General features: G+C 43.9%; 1 protein-coding gene across 2 annotated transcripts in view; it reads left to right on the forward strand.

Moving 5' to 3' along the window:
- LOC120371478 (vascular endothelial growth factor receptor kdr-like) overlaps window positions 1–26,363 on the forward strand; it is a 122,634-nt gene that overhangs the window by 62,341 nt on the left and 33,930 nt on the right. Inside the window, exons 11-22 of one of the 2 annotated variants that reach the window (XM_039487257.1) lie at window positions 5,761–6,054; window positions 8,933–9,079; window positions 11,101–11,226; window positions 12,023–12,129; window positions 13,512–13,647; window positions 15,199–15,303; window positions 17,787–17,903; window positions 21,909–21,997; window positions 23,983–24,148; window positions 24,830–24,927; window positions 25,941–26,063; window positions 26,173–26,284. In XM_039487257.1, coding sequence (XP_039343191.1) covers window positions 5,761–6,054; window positions 8,933–9,079; window positions 11,101–11,226; window positions 12,023–12,129; window positions 13,512–13,647; window positions 15,199–15,303; window positions 17,787–17,903; window positions 21,909–21,997; window positions 23,983–24,148; window positions 24,830–24,927; window positions 25,941–26,063; window positions 26,173–26,284 — 1,620 coding nt within the window. The remainder of the gene's footprint in view (window positions 1–5,760; window positions 6,055–8,932; window positions 9,080–11,100; window positions 11,227–12,022; window positions 12,130–13,511; window positions 13,648–15,198; window positions 15,304–17,786; window positions 17,904–21,908; window positions 21,998–23,982; window positions 24,149–24,829; window positions 24,928–25,940; window positions 26,064–26,172; window positions 26,285–26,363) is intronic. The other variant, XM_039487258.1, reaches the window with a different exon arrangement.

A 26,363-nucleotide genomic window follows, 5' to 3' on the forward strand; every position in this document is an offset into this window, starting at 1 on the left:
AGGCTGTTTTTCTCTGGAGCAGTTGGAAGTTTTATATTTCAAACCTTCTTTTAATTTTCTTTAAGGCCAATATTTTTCCAGACAGGGAGCAAACGTTTAAGGCACCCATTTTTAACAGCAAGGGTAATTAACCATTGGAACAACTTACCAAGGGTTGCGGTGGATTCTCCATCACTGGAAATTGAATGAAGAGTGCATGGTTTTTTTTTTTCCTAAAAGTTATGCACTAGTTCAACCACTGCTATGGGATGTGAAGCAGGAATTAATTCAAGGAAGTCCCATGGCTTGTGTTATGCAGGAGGTGAGATTATATGATCACAATGGTCCTGTTTAGCCTTAAAACCTAAGAAAGCTGAACTTTGACTTCTACACTGAAAGGAGTTTTCACTTGGTAACAAGCTTCTCTAAAGAAAAATGGAAAGAGAGGGAGAACAGCCCAGAAGGCATTTTATATTAACATTCCAGAGACAATGTGACATGAGCCCTCGTTACCCATGTGCTGCTTACATCAAACCATTTAGGGCTATTCCCATCAGAAAATTGTCTTCTTTCCATCTGAAATATACCAGATCATGAACAGGGCTAGGGGAGACATTCTCATCCCTAAAGGGAGGCGTGTGAGTTCCATGCCATCCTGGGAGAATAAGAGACATTAAAAGATAGTGACCGACTCACATAAATCAGATGTTTAAGGAAGAATGACGACATTTATGGATCGCAAGTAAACTGAATCTTGCTAAATGCAGACAGCACAGTCCCTAAAGTGGAATTGTTTAGATTCCATTGGTAAAATATTACCAAGTCTGACCTGCTGCTTTGTCTCTTGGTGGGATGATCCTTTGCTGAGAGGAGCATGTGACTCCATCAAAGAAGCCAGTCCCCTTGCAGATGTCAGAAGAGCAACAACTCTGGGCCTGATTCACATATAGAAAAACTCTTCCCACCTTCCACACTGTGTAAGGCTGACAAAGAAGGAAACGCACAACTTTTCCCATCTTTTGTGGAATAGACATGTCTGGGGTTTTGACCTGCAGGGCCCTAAGACACTGGAGAAATCACATGGAGAGTTGCCTCACCATCTAGTCCCACTGCTGGAGGGAGAGACTGAGATGATTTGTGAGGTGTGCACAGGGCGTCTATAATCACAGGGACCACAGAAGTTGTTTGCATATAAGGCTGGTCCTGGTTATGGAAACTTGATTGCAAGTGGAGACAGAGAGAGTATCTTGTGCATCATGCAGAGCTATGTCTAAATGCTAGATCAATATAACATCATATGAAAGAAGTCATGGCCTGCCTCATACTGCAAGGTTTTAGCTTTCTGACATGTTACAGCACCTGCTATAACACTGCCAGTTTGGGGCCTGCACAACGAGACGTAGGGCAAAAGACAACATCCAATTTTTAGCAGTGAGGCTGCTGAGCGTGATGCAGCCTGAATCTGAGACTTGAGGACACTGGCTGGAATCAGGGTTTGAAAGTACACAGGGATGATGGAAGGACCTTTGTGAAGAAAGCAGAAGATTTAGCAGAATTGATCCTAGCCACCCAAAGTCCAGAGCCTGCTCAGCTTCCATTTGTAGGGCTTGGTGGTTAATCCAACCGCTAGAGAGCACAAAAGTCTTGAACTCTCATTATCTCCTATTGTCCTGTGTGAAATGACTTGATGGGTCTCAAGCCACTTTCAAATGGCCAAGTAACCAAATCACCAAAATCTCCTCCAAGCTGGAGCCAATTGGTTTCCTTGTAGACAATCCTTGCCAAGGAACCAAGTACAGAGTGGGTCATGGAGACCAAACTCCACTCTTGCTCTAGAGAGAGTCCTTTCAGGTCAGGGTTGAAGTGTTTTGGCCACGCAGTGTAATGGGGAATAATGGGGAAACCTGCCTGATCGTTATCCAGACCACACCTGTTCTGGGCAAAAATACAACGCTTCAGACTCCAGGGCTGCCAACCTGGCACTTTCACCAACACTAAATTAATTTCAGAAAGGAAAGAAAACTCTCCCTTTGACCTACTGGAATATCAGCATAATCCATTTGTCCTTCTATGGGGCAGGTGCCTACAGAACCCACAGAGACACTGGAAATAGCACTGAAAGCTACTTTGAATATGTTTCATTGCCAGCAGAACACATTTCATTGCAGGGGGTTGGGCATTACTCTAAAACCAAACCACATAAGGGGGCCATCTAAATGGAAAACGATATAATTAGATGGCAGAGCTATACCCTCTTTAGGCTCTTCCTGCAGGTGTCTCGACTGCTTTGCCCATGTAAAGCACTCACAGTACTTTGTGATCATTAGGACTGTCCTGTCCTAACTCTTCCTCCTCCTTCGTTAAATCCCCTGTACAGTTTCAATAAGATATCAGATTGTCTTCAGTTTATACTGGCTACCCCACTTTTGACATCTAGTTACCCCATAGTCATATTTTTGCAATGGGAAGAGGCTCTATGGTCAATACATCAAACCTTTAGGACTGCCTCATGTCCTCTCTCACCGCCGGTCAAGGACACCCATCAGAAGTAACTACTTTGGAATCTGTTGTAACAAGAGAGGAGCAACTATCAGAAATTCCTGTTCTGAGGAGTCTCCTGCCTTTGGTCTCTGGTCTGCAACTTGGGCAGGTCAGCCACGCACCACCCCGTAAGCACTGAGAACTTACAATCTAGCCCTATGTGTTTGTACAGCACCCAGCAAAATGGGACTTCAACCTGGCTGACATCTCTGGGTGCTACTGCATTCAATAATAATAATAATTAATAATAAATAAACAATAACAACAGCTCCTCCTCCACCCTTATCTGGCTGTAACAAGAATGCAGAAAAATGGAGTGAACGATCTTTACTAGAAAGAAAATAGTCTATTTCAGACATCAGATAAGAATCTGCTGTCAAACACTGTAATGCTTTAAGAATTGGACAATTCTACAAATGTTTGCCACTATCAATTTGCTCATTCCTGACATGTTTACAGGCCACATGAAAAGGTCTGTGTTGCTTCAGATTGTCAGGCTCACCCCCTCTCTTGCTCTTTCTACACTCTCTATGGCTGACAGGAGGCGTCTCCGCTATCCTGACAGGCTCAGACATGGAATTTGGGAAACAGCAGAAGTTTTAAATTATATACATTATTGTGCAAAGCACAGGAAATTAAAACCAATTAATTCCTTGTAAATACAAATGGAACCAGACTTCCCTTTTGATTTATGCTGACATTTTACCATCCCCCAATGGTGCATTCCCTATTGTGTTAGGGAATCCCGCACAACTAGCGTGAGTATCGCTACTACTAGCCGGTAATACAATACAGAAGACAAATGTGCAGAGACTGCTGATAAAAGAGAAAAGGCCACATGGTTGGTTCTTACAGGAGACGTATTAGGTGTCTTATAAAATAGTGTGTCTGTTCAGAGAGAGGACATTAATCACATTTTAGGTTCAGGACTGTGAAAGCATAGTAGTCTAGAGATGAACTAAACTGTAACATTCTTTCAGAGCCTAAATTCCTCCCTAGACAAGGGAGGAGAAGGGGGAGAGAGAGACTTTTTTTTCTTTCCACTGTACCTAAAAATCAATGAATATTCTATCAGAGCAGATAGAGCTTCTTGAAAGGCTAATAAGATGGAAGAAAATAACAGAAGTCCCAGGGAAATATATTCAAAATGCTAAATAAAAAAATGTCAGCAGAAGAAACGGAAAGTAAAACAACCCAATGCTGTGCTCCCAGAATCTTAACTTAGTAGAAAAACATGCATGTGAAAAGTTCATTTGGGAGGCTAAAAAACTGAAAATGACTTTAGCTTGGAAAAGCTTAAGAAGAACTCAAGGCTCACCCAGGAAATGACTCAAATCTCAGTGTGGGTTTCCAGCTGGCACTCCCAGCCCTAGACAGCACATACCCATCCACCAGGCAGGAAAGAAAGATATTTCCCCACAGTCACTCAGTGGAATTCACCCTGTGGAAAAAGTAGAACTTTAAGGTACTAATATTGTAAAGTCTCTCCCCAATCAATGGCCATTTGCTTCATTTCACAAGTGCAAAAGACCTAAGTGCTGAGATGTAAAGCTGGCATCCTGACCACTTGTGACAATGATTCCCCCTTGACAATTACATTTGGAGACTAATCAGCCTGTTTTTAATCCATGTAATGTGGGCCATGTGAATTAAAACATTGGAAATATATATACAGTATGTGTCAGATTAGGTATTTCTCAACTATGGAGCTTGTCACACTGTTAAGTGTCGTAGCTGCTCCTCCTACACAAAGTTCTGTCATTCCTAAAGTGCTGTCTGTTAGGGCTGGTCTACACTAGGGTGGGGGATCAATTTAAGATACGCAACTTCAGCTATGTGAATAGCGTAGCTGAAGTCGAAGTACCTTAGATCGATTTACCTGTCATCCTCACGGCGTGGGATCGACATCTGCGGCTCCCCCTGTCGACTCCGCTACCGCCGTTTGCACTGGTGGTGTTCCAGAGTCGACGGGAGCACTTTCGGGGATCGATATATCGCGTCTAGATGAGACGCGATATATCGATCCCCGAGAAATCGATCGCTACCCGCCGATACAGCAGGTAGTCTGGACATACTCTTTCATCCTAATTATTAGGAGGCCTTTAATGAATAGTTAAAGAGCAGCATTAAAGCAAAGAACAAGCAGCTTTATTGCAAACATTCATCCTTGCTGGAGGACTATATAGAATGGACACTCCCTGATTGTCCTCTCCTAGCATATGCTGGGTCTTAAGACTAAGTCTTCAGAGATTTCCACTTCAGCTGCTCCAAAACCCTGATCTGCCAGATAGAAGGAGATAATTCCAGAACACACGGAGTTTATTATTAACAGGCCCAATTGTGAAAGTCAGGTCCATGGGATGGACGGGTCATTGGAAATAGAAGAAAAGGAAGGCGAGGAGGCCATGTTTCTCACACTCTAGTTCTCTGGTGGCTCACACAGAAGGCAAGAATAATGTCTTGGGGTCAAATCGCTGGGTTCTGACTCAGAAACAACTTCTTTTTGTCTTCAGTGGGATTCACATTGGCACTTATCCAGTGGAAGTTTTGTCTGGAGTAAAAAACAAAAAACAAAAAAGTAAGGAACCAAGGATTCTGTCACAGATGAACTGGCTTCATACCACCTGATATTTCTTTATTTGAATCTATTAAAAGTTAAAGCTGCAAGGATTTTTAAATCATCTGTTCAGTGACCAAATAAAAACCCATTGAGGCAGATGTGATGAAGACAAATATTGGTATAGTAGAAATAAAGGAGGCTTCTAGGGTTGGGGAGATTGTGGAATTGTAGAGAAAGCCAATGTTACCTGTGAATAATAATATGAATGGGTTTCTTTACTCTGATAAAACAATATCTTGTGGCTTTGACTGCAGACAGAGGGAAAGCATCCCATGAGTGCATGGAGAGCAGTCTCACTTGATTACAAGTTAGCTTCATTAGCCTCAGCGCATTAACTAATTCTACACATCATTTTAGTTAATTACTGATTGTGTAGTTCTTAGTACACTCAGGGCCAACCTGCGAAAGGCTCATATAGTTGCAGGCAGTGTTACACACAGTTACCGAATTTGGAAGCACAAATGCTTGTTTGCATATGCAATTGCAGAATTTTGGGGATGCATTTTTCTGGCTCATCCCATTGCTTTGGTCTTTGAAATTTGGCCCTTAAGGTGAAAATAAGCAGCCAAAAATCCTCTCAGTTGTGCTTTCATTCCAGGTGTGTTTTCTCTTTCCCCTAGATGTGCCATCAGGTCTGCAAACGGACCCACAAATCACCACCATCGTGGGGAGTGATGTTCAGCTGACCTGCAGAGCCTCCAGATACATTTATGATCACCTGGCGTGGTACAACGCTTCCTCACCGGTGGTGCCCGCCAACTTCACGCAGAAGCAAATTGACCGATACTCCATTTCCTTGACACTGGCTATTAATAACGTCACAGAGGAACACGCCGGGCAGTACAAGTGCATCGCTCAGAATCGGCACAACAGCACGGACATGCGAGAAGAGGATACCCAGCTCAACGTTAAAGGTAGGCCTGGTTGTCTGAAAACAACAACTCAAGGTACTATGAGCAGGGTGCTGAGCATCTGCCATGCCTACTGATGTCCTTGGGAGTGGGAGGTGCTCAGGATCAGTCTTTATATGTAGGTATTGCCTGTATGTATTTTTCTGTTGTGTTAACAGTTGACTGCAATGACCTCTATATATGCAGTACCTTTTATCAGAAAGGATCCCAAATGGCTTTACAAATCTCTAAGACCTGATTTACAAACTGTGGGCCAAATCCTGAGCTGGTGTAAATCATCATAGCTCCATTGAATTCGATCGAGCTACACTGATTTCCATCAATTACGACATGGCCCTGTACATACAGGAATCACTTAGGCCATCTGCTCCACCCTCGTGACATGCTGCAGCTATTTGACAGTGCACAGCAGTGCCTAAGCACCATAGCTTAGGATAGGTTGGCCACTTGAGACGACAAGGGAGAATTGGTTACGGGTGGTGTCTGTAGTACTGAAAGTGGCGTTTGACCAGAGCACCAGTTCCGTTCCTATGAAAAGTGCTGTGGAATCTTCAGTCACCACATGCAGCAACTCCAGTAGCATCATGTGCTCCTAACACCATGCTGGGGCATTGGTTTAGTGCGGACTCAGAGGAACGAGCACCACCTATTATATTGCCAACCCACCAGCATGTCCCTTGAGTGGCCCATCCAATGTCTGTCATGCTTTGGTAAAACATCCAATGAGATTACATACCATGATGATTACCATGGTTACATGTAACTTTAACAAGCTTTAGACCCATCAAATGTAATTGCAAAGGACATTGGCAGGAACATGGAACCGAAGCGTATTCACTCTTTACATTTAAAGCAATAGCAGGTTTTTCTTTTCTGTATCTGGACTCCAAGAACCCATCTCTTCAAATTTAGGGTCAACAATAAATATTACAGAGCTCAGTGTCCTTGCTACCTGTGGGTATCTAAAGACAACAGGCTGGAATCTTGTCCCAGTTTTATACCAGTGTAAGCCCACTAATTTCAGTGGAGTTTCTCCTGATTTATACTGGTGTGAGTATGGGCAATCAGACCTAAGACTTCTAAGAAGTTGGAGGTACCAGCAGAAGGGTTGTGAGGCCCCGGGTATTCTCAGCTGTCTTCTACTGGAGAACAAAAAGCACTGCACAGAAGTGGAGGATGGGGGAGACCCTAAATACCCATGTAGCAGGGAGCAAAGTCCCTTACAGGAAGTTTGATTGTGATCCCTAAGTTGGGTTCTGCACTTAGATTACTGGGTGAGTAGGCACTAGACAGACAGACAGGGACAGACATGCTGCAGTAAGCCCCTGCCTCTCAGGTTAGGACCAGCCCATACTGTGCTAGCTATAGTCATGTTTAAATAAAGCTGTTACTAGCAATTTCAATGCAGTGTCTTTCATGAGTGCAGACAGAGACATTATCATGAGTTTCACACACACGGACGCACAGAGAGAGAGAGAGAGAGAGAGAGAGAATCCTCACCCACACTATAGCTGTAGCTAGCACTGTTCTGATGCCTGCGTGGGCAGTGCCTTGGTGACTTATTAAAACAATAAATCAATGCATCGCTCTTCTCTTTCCAATGGCCCAAGGGAGGAAAGAGACTCTGACTCCTTCTGCCATTCCCTGTACTGGCCTTGCACCCATAACTAGTGTCCTTACCACCTTTCAGAACAACCAGACATGGAGGCACCGCGTCCTTTTCTGCACATTGCATTCAAGCAATTCACTTTCTTTTCCCCTTGCAGATATTTTTGTTCACTTAGTCAGATTTCCACCTACACAGACACCTACACACAGTGGCAGAGGGGGGCGGGGGGAACAACAGCTTGGCTTTTAGTACACATACAGAAGAGCTGGGATTTTGAACATGCCTTTCTGTGAGTTACCAGTTTCTTCTTCTTTGTCTGTAGTGGCTGGGAGGCAATTCATCCTGAGAGCGTGCTACATGAACACACGTTCCCCAAAACATTTCTCCTGCCACCACATAAAACCAGCCATGAAGCCTTTCAGTATCTCTTTCCGATTCTGCATGTATTGGATCTTCCTCTTTATCCTACGCACACTGGCTGTTCTCCATGTTTCGGGCTGTTTTTTACAGTGTGCTCTGGGCTTTGTTCTCTGGGGCCTTGCACCTTTTGTAGTCATTGACACCAGTGTAAAATGAATACAAAGTGTGGGTAAAACGCCTCCGTTCTGAACTTTGCAGTGGTGTAAATGACCGCACACAAGGCACTAGGCAACAGAGAAGCCTAGCATTTTCCTCTCTTTTCTTTGCTCCTTTCTTTATGCTCCCTTTGTGTGTCTTTGCTCTGCCCCTAACCTGATCCTTTGTTTGTTCACAGGGACTAAGTAACATTCAACTCTGAGTGAAACCTAGTGGGTCTGAAATTAAGCAAAATGAATTTGCTCATTGCTAGTAAAAGACATGCTCTGTTGGTTGGTTTTGCACACCACACACCTTTTCCATTAATAAAGCTTTGCTGCAGCCAACACTTTAGGACAAGGCCTTTATATGCCGATGAAAATGTAAGTCTTTAGAAGATGCCTCCTTAAGGCCCGGTCTACACTATAGCTTTACACTGGTATAACTACATCGCTCAGGGGTGTGAAAAATCCACACCCCTGAGCGATGCAGTTATACCAACCAAACCCCCAGTGTAGACAGTGCTATGTTGACAGGAGGGCTTCTCCCATCAACATAGCTACCACCTCTCCTGGAGGTGGATTAACTATGGCCATAGCAGAAGTTCTCCCGTAGCATCTTCGCTGAAGCACCACCAGTGCACTTATGCCACTGTCGCATTTTAAGTATAGACCTGCCCTCAGACTGGTTGTGTGTTGTTTTCCTTTGTGAATGCAGCAAAGGCAGTGCCATATATTATGCAGAACCTCACGGACCAAGAGGTTAACATCAGTGGCAAGATCATTCTGGAGTGCAAAGTAAATGGAACCCCAACACCTCAGATTGCATGGCGGAAAAATGGCTATCCCATTGCACCTGCTTCAGGTGAGTGTGGAGAAATGCTGCACAACAGGTGCTGAAAGGGAAACAATCGTAACGTGTTTACAGGTTTGCAAGCCGTGTTGGTCCCGGATTCTCCACTGCCTGGCATTTGGTGGAGTTGTTAACAGCAGTGCGTGATGAGTGCCAGATGCTACCAACCCAGGATGCTGTAAATGACTCGGACTGCATTATCTATACCTGACTGCTGACGTGGCTTGCAAATGGGATTACAGAGGCCAAAACGGCCAACTAGCTTCAAACCAATGCTTGATTGCACATGCCCAGTTTTGCACATGCCACTGCTTGTGCCTGCAGAATTGGCCACACATGTGCAGAACTGACACTGATGAGGGAAATCAAGGTGCCGAGCACCTAGCTGCCCACTAGGCATGTCCAAGATGGTTCTTTATGCGTACAAAAAGCAGAGCGCTTCGCCACTTGCTAAGCAGTATCTAAAAATCTGAGCCTGAACTGCTACATGTTCTTAAGGTCTGATCCGGAGCCTGTTGAAGTCAATGGTAGCGTCTCCACTAAGGATCACTTAGCTGGCTGCAGGGCATAATACACTGTGTCTTTATTTCCCTCAGCATAAAACAATGATGAGAAACAGCTGTCAGCTCAGCCAATACAGACATGTGCAGTGCTGCCACAGGCTTGGAATGTTTGCCTGAGCTTGGCATTCTTCCCAGGCCCCTCTATCCTGAGATACCCTTTATGTCATGGAGAAACCAGTGTTAGTAACTGGTCCTCTCACTTTAATTTTGCTTCTTGGGTTAGGAAATCTAGAATCCTCCATAACTCAGATCAGACCGTTCTGAGCAGAAGCTCTTAACAGCTAGTGAAGTTTTATAAATAATTCTAGAGGGACAAGCATGTAACTCATCCAACCGATGGACACATGCATAATATATCTGAAAAAAACACCTCGGGGTAAATAGTTCAGTGCTGTGCATGGCGAGTTATGTGCACAGTTCTTGTTAACAATAACAGAATTCATGGGCAGAACACACTGCAAACTTAAAATCTTTGGACTCAAGGCCCAGTGTATTTCCCCTGCTCGGTTAGTGGCATCTGCTTAGTAAAACAAATGAGCTTGGAATCGTGTGTCACCGAATCGGAGAAATTGAAGCTAGCGAGGGCTCAGTTAGGCCACGTGCAGGCCATCTCCTCCCCCATGAATGCAAGATTGTGCCAAACAGTGGGTTCTTCAGGGCTTTGTCCCCATTTGAAATGTCCCAAGAGATGGGGTTCTCATCATTGCCTTTGGCAGGCAGTGCTGCAGTCTTAGACATTACTGTCTCACTGACATTTGGCCTCAGTTTCCCTTTCCTTCATTGTATCCCGTTATGCCCTGGCCATGCCACCCTGGATCAATCTACATAATTCCTTTCCCTACTGAGCGCTACATTGTGCCAGGTAGGCACAGCCCTGCACAGAGGAGGAGAGGGGTCACTGCTTGGAGAGGCATTGTGCCTTAGTGGGCAATATGGTCCTTCCCAAGCTCCGGGTGTGTGGGAGGGACTCAGCTTGAATTCCTCGCCCAGTGAAGCGCAGCCACTCTGTGCCCCTCTGGCCTGGTCTAAAAAGCATTTTGGGTTAATAAGAGAGTCGTATTTAATATGTTCTAATGACATCTCCCCAAATCCAGTGCAACTCTTGGGCTGGGAAGGGGAAAGGCAAATCCTGACAGCGGTTTTGCAGGTGTAACGGAGCAGTATCCATGGGAGCAGTATCGGGCTGCATGAATAAATTACACCTGTTCTGCCTAGGCTGCAAAGTTGTGACTGTGGAGTTAACATGACAAGTTCATTGAGAGCAGGTGGCCGGGGAGGGGTTTGCAGCATGCCACCGCAAACAAAGGTGAATATAACATACAGCACTAGAAGGTCTCTTGTGGCTGCTACTGGAGGTACCAGAGCAGGGCTGCAGTGGCCAGTGAGGCCATTTTCAACACAGCTCCTTTTGGACATTTTTTCTTGGCAAATATATTCTGCAATCAAATGAAACTATATCCCTCAACACAGGAATTTCCATGGAAAATAACACCCTGGTCATCGAACGAGTGAAAAAAGACGATGAAGGCCTCTATGAATGTAGGGCTTCCAATGAAATGGGCAATGACAGCACATCAGCATTTATTAAAATACAAGGTGAGTTCACAAGCTCATGCTCAAGCTTGGTGAAACGGGATTAGTTTTGGGGGAAGACATTATACAGCCCCCCCACACACACTCCTAACCCACCCACCCCCATCCACACACACAAACACAGGGCAGGTTTGGATAAAGTGGGAACTGACTTAATCCCTTGCTCAAAACTCAAACTGAATCCCCTTTGAGGTTCCAGGAAATTTACATTGTCACATAAAGACGTAGGACCTGAAGCAGGTCAATATGTCTTCATGTCTGAAACACCTGATAACAACTCTATCACAGACACAACATATGCTACACAAAGTGCGATATGGTCAATATAACTTGAATGTTTCATGGGGAATCATATAACACAGAGGTTCTCAGCCTTTTCACAGTGGAATCTCCTGAAGTTCCCCTCCTATTTAGCCAAGAGTTAGCTGGGACCACCTTCCAATTAGCCATAGGAAAAGAACAGAGTGATTGCAACCCCTGACACCTGTTCATGATCCCTAGGTTGAGAACCATAGTGCAATACTTTGATCACTTGGCATTGATAATATAAAGTAATGGCACTTAGTGAATATCCTGCACACCTCTGCCAAACCATTGTGTCTGTGTCTCTTGGTTAGAGATGGTGTGCTACATTACTGCCTATAGCAAGTGAATGAAAAGGTTCCCACCACATATCATGGCATTTCACGCCTACCATTTTTCTGAAATGAAGCATGGTTGATGGAATAACAAGTTTTATTTATTTATTTATAATTTTATTTTTGCACTGACTTTAAAATCTGATGCGTTTAATTTACAGGCTCTGAAGAAAAATCCAATATTGAAGTTATCATTTTGGTCTGCACTGGTCTAGCAGCTACCCTTTTTTGGCTTCTTCTGACTCTTTTCATTCGGAAACTGAGAAAAGTAAGAGAGCTTCCATATTGTACATGGAATTGAAAAGGGCTAGAGCTGAGCTCTGGGCTTGGATCCAGTTAAGACTAAGCTTCAGAGTTCAGGATTGAGGTTGACCTGGGACAGATGGTGACAAAACTGTATGAGCTGTTCTCGTGAAATTTCAGGCCAACATTCCTCTTGATTAATTACTTGACATCTTATGAGATCAGCTGTATTTATGAAATTTCTGCCATCTTGGTCAGCATCCAATCAGATCAGGGAAACAGGCCCCTTTCTCTTGTGGATCTGACATGAATTCAGAAGCATCCAAGAATGTTTGGAGACAGGCATTCAAATCGTAAACCCCCTACAGTGATGTTCTGGTTTCAGCCCATCTCGAATAAGGTTTTCCCTAAAATGTAGTTAGTGAAGAGAGTGCTGGTTTAAATATTGTTGTAGGATGTTAAAATCTGTTGTTTGCTCTAGAGCTGGGCCCAAACCACAAAGGTTCATTATGTTTCCGTGGCTCATTTACTCCTTGACCTCTCTCCTGGGGTGCCAAAGAAGTGGGCCCTAAGTTAGGTCCAAGGAGCATTTGATAAAGTAAATCATATTTAGGTTTGTTCTTTCTTGCTTATACAAACAAAAAATATGGTACAAGATACTAGATCTCTTGTCTGGATGCAGCCCAAACCACAGTCTTAATGTTGATCTTCTGTAATTTGTATGAGTGTTCACCACATTTACAATAGAACTGGGAAGAATCATTCAAGTTTACTCTGTGTCTCTCCAGGACAGCAGAGGTGCTAGACCCAATAAATCTTGTGTCATCATTTACACCTGCATAAAGTGGGCATAAGGGGAGCCCAAATCAGACTTTTCCCCTCAGTGGAACCATTTTTCATCAGCCCATTTTAATCAGAGTAAATGGGAATACAAGGTGCAGCATAACAGAGAATCAAGCCCCATGTTGACATGTACGCCTGGTTCTAAAGCACGATGCCTTGAGCTGTCCAGGAATTGGAGAGCTGTCCAACAAGGCACTCAGAAATGTAGCTTTAATCTCAAGGATTTCCCACAAGTAGGAGCAGTGTTGGATTTCTCTAATGTATGTAGAGACTAATAACGTTAAAGGACTTTACATCTTCAAGGGATTTTAGAAGCATTAATTAGTTAATCCACTCAACACCCACATAAGGCCAACATAGATAAGTATGATTTTCCCCATTTTACTGATGAATAAACTGAGGCATGGTGTTGACGAGACATGTTGAAAAGCCACAGGTGGGAGTGAGTGTCAGAACTAGGACTAGAACTCAGAGAGGCCTGGCACCCAAGCCCGCACAAATTCCACTAGATCACACCGTTCTCTCAAGTTACAGCCTGTGCATTGGTTATTTTCCTGTTTTTAGCCTGATGCCACAGATATTAAAACGGGATACCTGTCAATCATAATGGATCCAGAGGAAATGCCCCTTGATGAGCAGTGTGACCGGCTGCCATATGACAGTAGTAAATGGGAGTTCCCAAGAGACAGGCTGCGGCTTGGTAAGCAATACAGAGGCATTATTAATGTCAAGGATGGTGATATCCTATGGCCCTGAATGTTGGACCACAGCAGATGACAGAGGCTACCCATGTCCCCCCTGGCCAGCGTTCTTCCATCCTTGGAGAAGAACTGACAGTGGTTCCAGAGTCAAAGATTGTTCTCCATGGGAGTGATGCTAAAAGTGCCCTTAGAAAATACAGATGCCATCTTGCAAAATGGCTATCACCTGCCATTGTTCTCAGTGGAAGTGAAACCAAGGTATCCCCAGAGAAGGCAGTGTCCCTTGGCAGTATTGGGAGCCACCCTCTTCCCCCAGGGAAGATGGCAGACATTTTGAAAGAAGGCAGGTCTTCATTAAGTTCTTCTGTAGAACAACGTTATTCACCTTGTTGATGGAAAACAACTTTCAATTAAGAGAAACAATGACAAAAAATGACAACTGATGTTTAAAACTCTTTTCGGAACCTACCATTTGAACAAAATCTACTCAACGGGGGTGGGGAGAATCCTGGGGGCCATCAGGGGAAATTAGAGACTAGGAGTGATGGGAAAACTGGGCTGGGGGCATGTGGTGGCAGAGGGAGGGGGAAATAGTGTGTGTTTAGGGAAGTGTAGGGGTAGGCAAGGGAGTTCAGAGGAATGTGGGCGGCAGGAGCTGGGGAGAACTGGCCAGTTTGCCCTGCCTGCTTAGTGCAGCTCCAGAGTGGGGGAAGCAGCCAGCGTGTCCTGGTGAAAATGGCCCTAACTGTTCAAATCAAATAAAGATTTAAAGGTGCACACTATATATCTTCTAGTCCAGTGGGTCTCAAACTTTTGTACTGGTGACCCCTTTCACATAACAAGCCTCTGAGTGCGACCCCCCCTTTATAAATGAAAAACACTTTTTAAATATATTTAACACCATTATAAATGCTGGAGGCAAAGCGGGGTTTGGGGTGAAGCCTGACAGCTCACGACCCCCCATGTAATAACCTCGTGACCCCCTGAGGGGTCCTGACCCCGAGTTTGAGAACCCTAGTCACTAGAGGGAAAACCCAAATGGGAACATTTTCTTTGTGTTTCTTGTATAGTGTTCATGTCTGACATTTTCAATAATTCAAAACAAGCAGCAAGGACACTTCCAGATAAAAGCTACATTGCAGCCAAGTTAAAGTCGAGTACATGTCAATAACTGCAGGCTGGAAGAGTGGAAGTTCTTTAGGTGCCTTCACGGTGCATTTCCATTCTTAACATATTTGGATTTCTCCTTCAACCTGAACTCTGGGTTGGGAAGGGTGGATTTGGGGATAATTGCACGTAATGTTTTTACCTTTCTGTTATGTCAGCCTCAACTCCAGTTTAAAGCCATTTTTAGCTGGGAAGTATATTACATACTGTATCGCATGCAGATCATATGCATATACATCTGTTATTGACTATTCATCTGTGCTGTGTCTGGGCTCTAGTGTCCTATATTTTTTGCAAAGCTAAGATTAATGCATGTTTCTCTCTTAGCTGATGCAGACTGTCCTCAGTCCCCTATGGCTCATTCTTGACTCTTGCTTCTCTAGGTAAAACACTGGGTCATGGTGCTTTTGGGAAGGTTGTGGAGGCATCTGCTTTTGGTATCGATAAATCTTCAACCTGCAAAACAGTCGCTGTTAAAATGCTTAAAGGTACATTTCTCTGAGAGCTTCTCAGACAGTTCCTCTGGACGTACATGGGTAACGAGGTTTCCAGTGCTCAGTTCTAAACCAGTCCTGAGGGCATTGTGTTTGGAAGGGAGTGGGTTTGCTACATGGGAACAATTAGTCGCCATACAGGGGATGTCAACGTGTGGGAAATGACAAGTGGGCTCCACGCTATGCCGCTGATGTAGCCTTGTATTCCTAGAGGAGGAAAACGGCAGCCTCCATGTCTGTGGGGTTAGGAGGGAAACAAATTACAGAATGTAATTGCATTAGTCTATAATTGTATTGAAACCATCGATCCCAGTCCTTCCAGATGTGGAACAGTTCAAGGGGTTGAAAAGGAGTGCTGCCAAGGGAGTGAATTAGGGACAACTTTCTTGCAGTTATTAAAATGAAGGAATGCTTTTACCATCCAGCCGGGGGGAGGAGGGGAGAGAGCCGGTGAACTTGGAGCGCATGTTGTTTCCAAATGACATTTACATACAAAGCCTCTGCAGACAGTTTGTGAATAAATACATCATCTGGCATGTTGGGTGCATGGGTTTGTGGGTTTTAACTGGTCACTTGGGTTCTTTTCAAATATACAAGTGATTTTCTTTGGGTGGGGCTACACTCGCTGGCCCAAACTGCCGTATAGTGTTGCTGTGTGATAGTGTTAACCTCTTCAGCTCCACAGTGAAGGATCTTCGCTTAGATCACAGCAATGTGGCTTTTGTTGCCAGCTGCCTCTCCTGCTCCTCTACTACCCACCCCTCCCCCAGTGTCAGATCTCCTCTGCTTGCCAGTGCCACCTTTCTGTACCTTCTCTGGACCTGCATTGGGCCAATGGGGTCTTCAGACCCCACCACTCTGCTGTTGTTTGTCCCACTCTACATCCCTCTCCAAGACCTGACCTGAAGTTCCCAAAGGCCCTTGATTGACCCAACTCTCCCCTGGATCCTCCACCCCCCACAATTTCCCCTAGGCTGCCTCCGAGCTAAGTCTTCCGGCAGTGCCTTATACCTGCCTCCTGGCTGCTGCTGCATTCTTCTTGCTTCAACCATGGCCCCCCATCGCCACCCAAAATGCCACCCCCACCGTGAATGCAGCCAGCAATAAACTAGAACCTCTGATGAGAATCTATTCATTCAGAAAAGAGAAGGCCCTAGAGGTGGCAGCATTACAGTGATTCCACCATACATGTAAATTCCATGAAGCTTGTTGGTATCTCCTTCAAAATGGAAGGCAGTATGTAAATGTAATAGAGTGTCATAAAGAATTTCAGATGATGTTCAATTTAAATATTACTGGGCCGGGTTCCCATCTCAAAGCCGTGTAAATCGGGTTGAACTCCACTGAAGTCAATGGAGTTAAAACTGGTGCCTGCTGAAGGAGACTCAGGCTTGGAGTACTTATCTCTTTATGAGGCATAAGAAATGCCAAGATGGTGGGAAATCTGTTCATGGACAATTCTGCAACCAGAAAAAGAGGCATAGTTTGTCAGAATAAATGATTTGTTATAAGTTATTCACTCAGCTCTAAAGCTAACCCCCAACTGTCACACAAACAGACTGTGCACGGTGGCAGAAAACATGCAACATTATCCACCCCCTTTTGTTTTGTTTGTTTTAATCATGAAAATGATACAAAGATGGTAGAAAATCACTAGTTAAAGTCCCAACTATATGGAAAATATATGGTGTTAGCAGTGGGATCAACACTGAGGAAATGTCCATGTAACTCAGACAAGACCTAGTATTCAGGAGTTATGGTCCCACCCTTGACTTTGTGAAGTACAGCAGATTCTTTTAGTCTGTGTTTCACAAAGCCATATACTTTACAATTCACACACAGACATGGCCACTCTTCCCATTTGTTAGGGATGATTTAAGACCAGTGACAGCACTGTAGTGAGGTCTCATATGACTGAGACTTGGTTATTTTATAAAAAGTACTGGAGTACACTGAGTGGCACACTACAGGGCCTGACTTTCAGATGTGTGAGCAACTAGAGCTCCCATTACTTGGAGTGGTGAGAGCTGAGCACCTCTGAAAAGTAGATCCTGTGAAGTATTATTGCAAAGAGTTGCTACTAAACTACAATCACCAACAAGCATGGAAAAAAACATTTTCTCTTGCATTATCTCCTTGCCTTTTTGGATGTGTTTGTTTACTTGCTAAATTTGCAATATTTAGTTCTTTGCAAAGGTTCTCCCAGTATCTAGGTGGCATTAGAGAGGTTCTGCTGCAGGATAATAACCCACTGTGACCCACTGCAGAGAAGGCAAGAGGCACCGAAAGGGCAAAGTGTTAATCCATTGCAGAAGGGTCATGGCAGGCGGATGAGTTCTTATCTGTTTAGGAGTCTGAGAGGCAGAGATAGCACAAGTAACCTGGGTGGGTTTTGTTTTCAAGTGTAAACAGGATTTTCTGCGTCCTGTTACAAATATCCTGTTGTGTAAAGATGGCTTTGTCCTGTTTATCTTAAGCAGAATGTGCAACTACAAATGAGTGCAAGGCTTTAATGTCCGAGCTGAAGATCCTCATCCACATAGGACACCATCTGAACGTGGTCAACCTGCTGGGAGCCTGCACCAAAGCAGGAGGTGAGAAACCTCCTCCCACGAAGCATTCAGCAAATCCATGCTCAGTGATTGTGCTTGGTTGCAATAGCAATTCTGCAGCCATGTCATCTTCACGGTCATCAGCAGGGACAGAACAAAGGATATTCTGCTTCAGAAACATGGGCCCTTACTGCTCAAACAAAAAGGAGAATCTTCGTTAGCTATTAGGGCTCACGTCCTGTGGGAGGGTCTCCGTTACTGGGTGTTATTACCGCACACACATGCATGTCTAACTTTCCAATCAAGAGAGGGCCAGCAGCGGACACACAAGCTGGTGCCCAGTACAATACAATGTAACCTGGCAGCTGCCACTGAAGTTGTATGGGGGCAGAATTTGACAATGATGGCTTTTGAATGTCTTCCTAACATAAACCTTCCCTTCATTTTCTCTACTTTTCTACTATCTAAGGTACTTATATGGCCCAATATCTGAGCACCTCACAACCTTTTATGTATCTAGCCTCACAACACCCCTGTGAGGTTGGGAAGTACTAACATCTCCATTTTACAGAAAGGAATATGAGGCACAGAAAGTCTAAGTGGCTTGCCCAAGGTCACACAAAGCAGGGACTTGACCCCAGGTCTCCAGGATCCTAGCCTACCGCCTAACCACTGGAGCATCCTTCCCCTTCTTAGCCTGCCCTTTAAAACAGTGCTGGCTCTCTTTGCTTTATGCTTTCCATTACAGGGTAACATCTACCATGGATGCCTCTTCAGTGTTTATGATGAACCTTGAAAACAATCTCCAAAGGATGGAGGACAAGGGTTGAGGGCAAAGAAACCAGGGTAAAATAAATGGAGACAAAGAGATGGTGCCCACATTGGTAACTGTCTGAGGCATTAAAGATATCATTTTCCCAAGGGACATCTAGTCGCCAAGCCAAAGGAAAAAAAGCAATGTTACTAAGGTAGTTGGCAGGATGACAGGAGATAAATTATCCCCCAAACCAGACATTTACAGTTCACAGTAGAACAGGCAGGAGACAGCAAGTGGCAGACCCTGTCCTAATCTGGAAGCCACAGATTTGGAATCTGCAGGAGCACTGAGGCAAGAGACCAGTAGCTTTGCAAACCACATCTGACTGGACAGCCACATTGATCTGAAATGTTTCGAGGATTCAAAGGAACTGGCAAGCAATCCCTGACGCTGGGCTGCTGACCTGTGATTAATGAGGGAGGGAAGTTGTGAGCCATGGTGGTAGTGCCTCCTCCCAAATCAAGCCCAGAAAACTGAGAAACAATACTTAGTAAAATGTCAGTGTGGTGGCTTGTCATAATCAGACGCCCAGAACAGTCTCATGCAACTGTAGCCACTAGCCATTAACTTGAACACTAATATAACCCTAATGTTTGCACCTTATTGAGTTCTCATCATAGCAAGGTCCATGTAGGTGAACATGATCCTTTGCCTATTGTGACTATCCATTGCTTGAGTGTACTTGTCCCCAGGGGGTCCTTAGTACCCCTCTTGGAGCATCCAATAGCCTCTTTCCCTACCCTGCATCCTTCTGGGTGAATAGGCCCTTTTAGTGCTACTTTACTAGCTGCCCAAAGAAGTCACTGCTAAAACCTGGGGAAGCAAGAGACTGGATGTGGAAGCCAGGTTTCCCATGTGGCATTACAGAGCGCTAACTGCATAGCCTACAAGCAAGGCTCTAGTTTGTTTGCTTTTGAACAATGCCAGTGGAGACTGAAGAAAAATAGCCTAGGGCTCACAAGATAGACATTGGGATAAGAGTTTCCATTAAAATACCATTTCTAAGTACAGGGCTTTCTCATTCCTTGTTAAGTTTTATATAGCTTGTAATAATACTCTTGATAATTGCACCCATTAAACATGCACAATACATTATTTTAACAATATCTGCCCCTTGCAACGTCGCTTTGAAACACCTTGTCAGAACATCTGATGTTAAGCAGTTAGCACTAATGCATGCTCTAATATGCTTTATAATAAGGAACTAAAATATGAGGATGCTGCGTCTAGGAAACATTTCAGAGGCACGAATAAAGCACTTAGTGGCACTTTAAAGTCATGCCGGAATCTGCATTTCCTCTGAGAATTCACCAGCCAGATCTGACTTTAGTTTTTTGAAACAATGTTCCGGTTGAGCTTTTCTTTGCCCTGTAAGAAGCAGGCACTGGTTTGGGGAAGTAACCTAATGATATGGAGTGCAGTGGTGGAGGCAGCATGGTGACACAGAAGAGACAGTAAAGACCAGTGGCAGGATCAGAGATGAGTTGCATAGCTATAGTCACTTGGATCTCTCCCAGGTTGCAGACTTCAGAGCAGCGGAGTGCTTGCTGCAGTGCGTCAGTTCCTGTTCTGACTGCTTCTCAGTCATAGCCTCCAGCCCAAACCCCCTTTAGACAGGCTGCGGTGGTGACGTTGACATTCACATTACATCAGCTGGCACCTCCACCAGAGAGGTGACTGCATATATTCAAAGAGTGGTGCTGTGTATATATAATACTGTATGAACCTTGGGCTTGATTTTCAAAGGTGCTGAGCACCCACGGCTGCAACTGAAGTCAATGGGAGCGGCAGGTTCTGAGCAGGTCCACGGCGTATAGTGCATACGTAGTAGCACTTTAGGATCCTTACAACTGAAAGGCCCTATTGAAATATACAGTGATATTTATAGTTAAGTAAAAAACCTCGTCTTCTCCCCTTTATCTGGGTTACCCACTCCCAGGTGCTGACTGCAACCCCGGTGCTTCCTCATTTTGAGCCAGTAGAAGTGGGTATTCACCCACGAAAGCTCATGCTCCAATACGTCTGTTAGTCTATAAGGTGCCACAGGACTCTTTGCTGCTTTTTCAAATAAAATGTCTCTCTTCCCTCTTTGCTCCCCATCAGCTCTTTCCCACGGCTCTGTTTTCAATCCCATGTTCTCAGACTTATTTATGTCAAACTGAGCCAAACAGGTACACACAGCACAAGTCTGTGTGCGTGTATTTCTGACACATGCAGATAAGAGCTTATTGCTTAGGGTTTGCATGTTCACTGAATGGCCTGATGCAGCTCTTGGCATTTTTCCTTTGAAGTCTGAACTCAAGAGTCTGAATCTGAAGTTTCCAGATGGAACAAGGTTTACGGAGATGAAAGGCTGACCACTTAGGATGGATAATAATAGGTGTTTACATGCATTCTAATCCCATGACTTCACCTTCCCTTACATTAGAGGCATTTTGTGTGCTGGTTTCTAAAACCCAGCAACCGTACAGTGGAGGCTAATTGCACAGAAATGCAGATTTCATTCTCTCATGGCTTGGGCTGAAACACAAAAGCACTTGCAAAGATGTCTAAAAATATCCGTAGTTGTATAAAATCAACAGATACATCAAACTAAAAAATACTTTGCCCAGGAATAAGAAAGGAAGAAATTGACATGCCCCTTTGTGCTTCCAAAGCCTTTAGATCAAATATCTTTGCAAACTTTTGATTCATCTGGTGTCATAAACAGATCTAAATATGTGTTTGTATTGCCTCCACTGGCATGAAGTCCTGTACAATACAAAAAGATTTACACTGAGATCAGAAAACCCAGAGGGCTCTTCCACGAAATGGATCCCAACAGAAAAAAAAAAGAATTTAGTAATACGGGGGATTGTACGTTCTGGTCTAGCCTCTTTAATGTTCCTGTTTCTAGAAATGAGAAACAATTCCCTAATATTGTTGTCTGACAGGTAAAGAGGGAGGTAGTAGCTAGGACTCCTGGGTTCTGTTCTCAGTTTCCCACCTCAGCCACTGCCTCATGGTGTGAACCTGGAAAACCATTTCACTTCTTTATTCCCCAGTTTCCTCATCTGTATAATGGGGCTGATAATATTTACCTACTTCACAAGGGAAATCATGGGGCTGAATTAACGTTAAAGACATTGTCCTTCTCTAGACCCTTTCCATGGCAGGAATGCAGAAATGCACTATGCATATGTTCCACTTTTACATCTGTGAAGGTCACTTTGCTTTTGTTCTCTTTGCAGGTCCTTTGATGGTTATCGTAGAATATTGCAAATATGGAAATCTGTCTAATTACCTGAGAGGAAAACGAGGGGACTTTGTTGCATATAAGGTAAAACAAACAACTGGCTTTTTATGCAATTGCAAGATGGGCAATTCATGATCACAGAGGCTGGCTGCTTACAATTAGGATTTGTTCTCTACTTGCCATAGAGGGGCCTCAGTTATATCTGAATGCTGGCGCTTCATCAGGCCACCAAATTCCAACTTGTAAGAGGAGAAGGAAGAATGGACTCCTTCCTCTGTAGGATCTCAGTCCCTTCCTCACCCTCACCTCCAGCCCATACTGCATAATCAATTGCCAATGCTCATGGAAACAGCACATTCATCATTATGTGACTTGGAGGAGAAAAGAACTGCTCTGATTCCACTTCCTCACCACCAGCCCCTAGCTACTTGAAAGAGCAGTGGATGGTCTCTGTACATTAGGTATGAAAACACTGGTTCCTCAATCCCATCTCCCTCCTCAGCAGCTCACTGGTCTTGTTGTCCCACAGAGGGCTGAACAGATTAGCCACCAAAACTGTTATGGGAGAGGTGAGGTCAGTCCCCTCTTTCCACAAGAAGACTAAATACAACACTCAGATAGCAGCTTTGGGAGCCTGGTTGTTTCAAATCTCAGCCTGTCTAAAAACAGGGACCACTGATTCAAATCCATGCAGGATCAGTGCAGCCTTTGATCCTTCCCAGGTACGACGCAGGTTATTGTGTGTGAGTTTTCCAGATGTCTCTAATATTTGTGGTCACATCTGCTCTTCACGGACACTAAAGCACATATGGTAACTGTAGCCAATTAGTTCATTTTATTATCCATTTATTGTTGTGCTGCGTGATGTTATGATTAACTCATATGCTATGTTACGTATAATTTATGTGTGCTAAATAGGTTTAGGTTGTAGGATCATAGAAGAATAAGATTATTAAGTATTGAGGAGTGATAAGTATTTATTGTGTATCTAGGTAAAGCAGGGCTGAAACACAGGGCCTCCAGGTAAGGCCTGTAATATTTCAGCTTAGCCATACTAGGCCATAGACTTAAGAATGCTTGACATATGTAAGTGACCAGAGAATGACTCTACGCCAGTAAGATCACAAGACTACTGGAAAGATGTGCCAACAGGTAATGTGGCAGAAAATTGACCACAAGATCACGATACCTTACTGCAACATCTTTTACAACATGTGTCCTGACTGCAGGGTACATGTTGTGTGTAGATGCTAATGAGAATAAGAGGAACTACAGCCAATCTATGAAAAATAGGGCATCCCAATATTCATGGGGTGTGGATATATATATAAGGAAAAAGAAGGTTGACACCTTCATGCACATGCATAGAGTGTTAGGTATAGTCAAAATTACAATATAAAAGAGGATTCCATAGTTGGATAAAAATGGGAAGACCCAAGAGACAACCCCACAGGAACCCCAGCAGGAACTGTCCCTCTAGCGATGATCCTTTGAGAGATCCATTGGACCCTAGAATATCCCTGGAGATTACTATGGTTATAATTATTGCATAGGTTTTTGTAGGATTTCTATATGCAGGGCTAATCATCACCTTGCTTGTGACTTTAATAAAACTTATAGTACAGATAAAACTTTGTACGTGTGATTGCATATGTGGTCATTATCCTTGGACTTTGTGTGTATCCTTGAGAAAAGCACCAGAGGCAATTTCACTCTGTTGAGCTTGAAACTGCAGCAACCGGAGCCAAACCCATGGCAGTGTAATACCACTTCACTAAATTCACTTTAAATAAAATAAATGGCTACAGACCTCATGTAAGAGAAGGGAATTTTCCCTGATGCCACAATTCCTCCTCTGCCCATTACTGTTTGTGTGCTACAGTGATCGGCTGTGGTTCCCTACCCCGTGCAGCTCTCTCTGTATTACTTGAAAAGTGCTTTTGCAAAACACTTATGGGGACGTCGCCATAAGATCCTTTCCCAACCTCTGCCATGTCATTCCTTTAAATACCCTGAACTGCCTGGGCATCGCACTTCACCAAGGTAAATCATTTCTATGGAATTTTTAGTCCCAGGAGAACTCTGACCAAGCAGAGAAAAGTCTGGATGAGTCCAACAGTGATTTAACAGAGCTGATCAAGAGGCGCCTTGAGAGTGTGGCCAGCACAGGAAGCTCGGCCAGTTCAGGATTCATTGAAGATAAGAGTTACAGTGACTCGGAAGAGGAAGAAGAAGGTAAAAGAAACTTATCTACTCCTGAATCCTTTGTCTTAAATGTTTCCCTTGTTTCTGACTAAACCCTGCCCTAAGGGTCACTTGCTTTACAAAGTCTCTTTGGTTGTTGACAAGTCCTGTAGGTCATGGCAGACTCCAGCCAGGTCTACACCACAAATGTTTACTGTCATAGCTATATCAGGTGGGGATAGGATGAGGGGTGATTTGTGACCTACATAACTGGACCAGCAATAGCCCCTAATGTAGGCACAGTTATACCACTAAAACTGCACTTTTGCTGGAATAACTTGTTTTGCTTGTTGGGGCTGGGGCCAGTAGAAGCTGCATCCACAATAGGCACACTTTCACAGCTATACCGGCAAAGCACTGCTAGTGTAAACCTTATGAGTTCTCCCTCATGCTCACTACAGAAGGTCTGCAATAACACACTTACACACACACCATCTGCTTCTTCTACGGAGGAGGGACGGTAGCAAAATTTTAGCAGAATGTTTGTGTTGCCAATCTGCCCTTCCAGAAAACTCTCTTCACCTGATGGAGTTAAAAGGAATGTCCCGTCTTTTCTCCCCAAATGTCCCTCTTTACGTGCTCTCCAGGATTGGTAGGCATGATTAATGCTAGAGGTCTTTCAGCTGTCTAGCCTTCTCCTCTAGGTTCTCATGTTTCTGTGGTCTCTTCTAGATGGTGAGGATCTGCAGAAGCGACCCCTGACCTTGGAGGATCTGATCTGCTATAGCTTCCAGGTGGCAAAAGGCATGGAGTTCCTGGCCTCCAGAAAAGTGAGTTCTATTTCTGCGCCACTCCTCTGCCTTATGTCTTTGTATTTCATTCAATAAACCTCAAGAGATGAGCTTCTTTCATAGAGCCATAGCCATTAGAGATAAAGACTAAGTATATTATTGGGCTTGATCCTCCTGTGACTTGTACTTATTTTACACTATTGTAACTCCACTGAATCTTCTGGTCAAGTAAGGAGTGGCATTGGTAGACTTCCAAAGGGAGTCTCCGCCTGTTGTTGGCTGGAAGCACGGCAGCTATGCCATGGGACCATAGCTGGAAGGCATGGAAAAAAATCGGGCAACGTCATCTGAATTCCATGACAGATATAGAAGAAATCTCTCCTGCCTCCAGGAAGGAAATATCCTTCCACAATGGAGGAAAAGCCCTCTGATAACTTCAGAGGAATGTAGCTCTAATAGTTTTGCGTGCTGGTAATTGTTGGTAACTGTAGCCAAATGAATGCCTCAATGTCATTTCAATCCATAGTCTATAGGTTTTTGAAGACGTTTGAGTCTAAGCCATGTGCAAAAATATGTTCATAATTGTGGATCTGTCAGATGATTACCATGACAGTACCCAGGAATCAGATTGTGTGCACAGTTTTGCATATGTACAATCACTCACTTATGGTAATTGCATATGCAAATATTGTGTATTGATCCATGGGCCTTCTCCTGTAAAATTTGGCCCATAGGGTTTAATATTTAACTGGGGGGGTTGCAAATCCATTCTGATCTTAGCTGTTCAAGTAGGATTTATTTAACATGTAAAGAGTCTGAGAAATGACCAGCCACCATGTTTCTCAATCTACTCCTTGTGCTGAGTTATTTTCTTTCTACCATATGACAGTATATTTTTGGCAGGCTCCCACACACATTTTCCCACTCCACCCAGCTCCAACACAAGCTCGTTTTTCTTTCACTTTTCAAAAGAGTCCCCAGGCTTTTTACTCCATTAGCAGCCTGATGTTCAGGCAAAACCTCTGATTTCACTTGTCCACATTTCCTCACAGTGTATTCATCGGGATTTGGCAGCAAGGAACATCCTTCTGTCGGAAAACAACGTGGTTAAGATCTGTGACTTTGGACTGGCCAGGGATATTTACAAAGATCCTGACTATGTACGGAAAGGAGATGTAAGTGAAAAGGACCTGACCTGCCAATCTTGAATATTACTCCCCCTAGGGACTGGGCAGATTAACAACCACAATAACTGGCCATGTGCCTCATCTTTTTTATTCTTAGGCAAGACTTCCACTTAAATGGATGGCTCCAGAGGCTATTTTTGATAAAATTTATACTACGCAGAGTGACGTGTGGTCTTTTGGCGTGTTACTATGGGAAATATTTTCTCTGGGTAAGATCATTTTTTATTTCATTTCACTTTTTTAACATGATGTTATTGTGCAAAGGGCTTTAACAAAAGAGCAAAGGAT

This window comes from Mauremys reevesii, linkage group 9 (genome assembly GCF_016161935.1).
Source record: "Mauremys reevesii isolate NIE-2019 linkage group 9, ASM1616193v1, whole genome shotgun sequence".
NCBI classification, from domain to species: domain Eukaryota; kingdom Metazoa; phylum Chordata; order Testudines; family Geoemydidae; genus Mauremys; species Mauremys reevesii.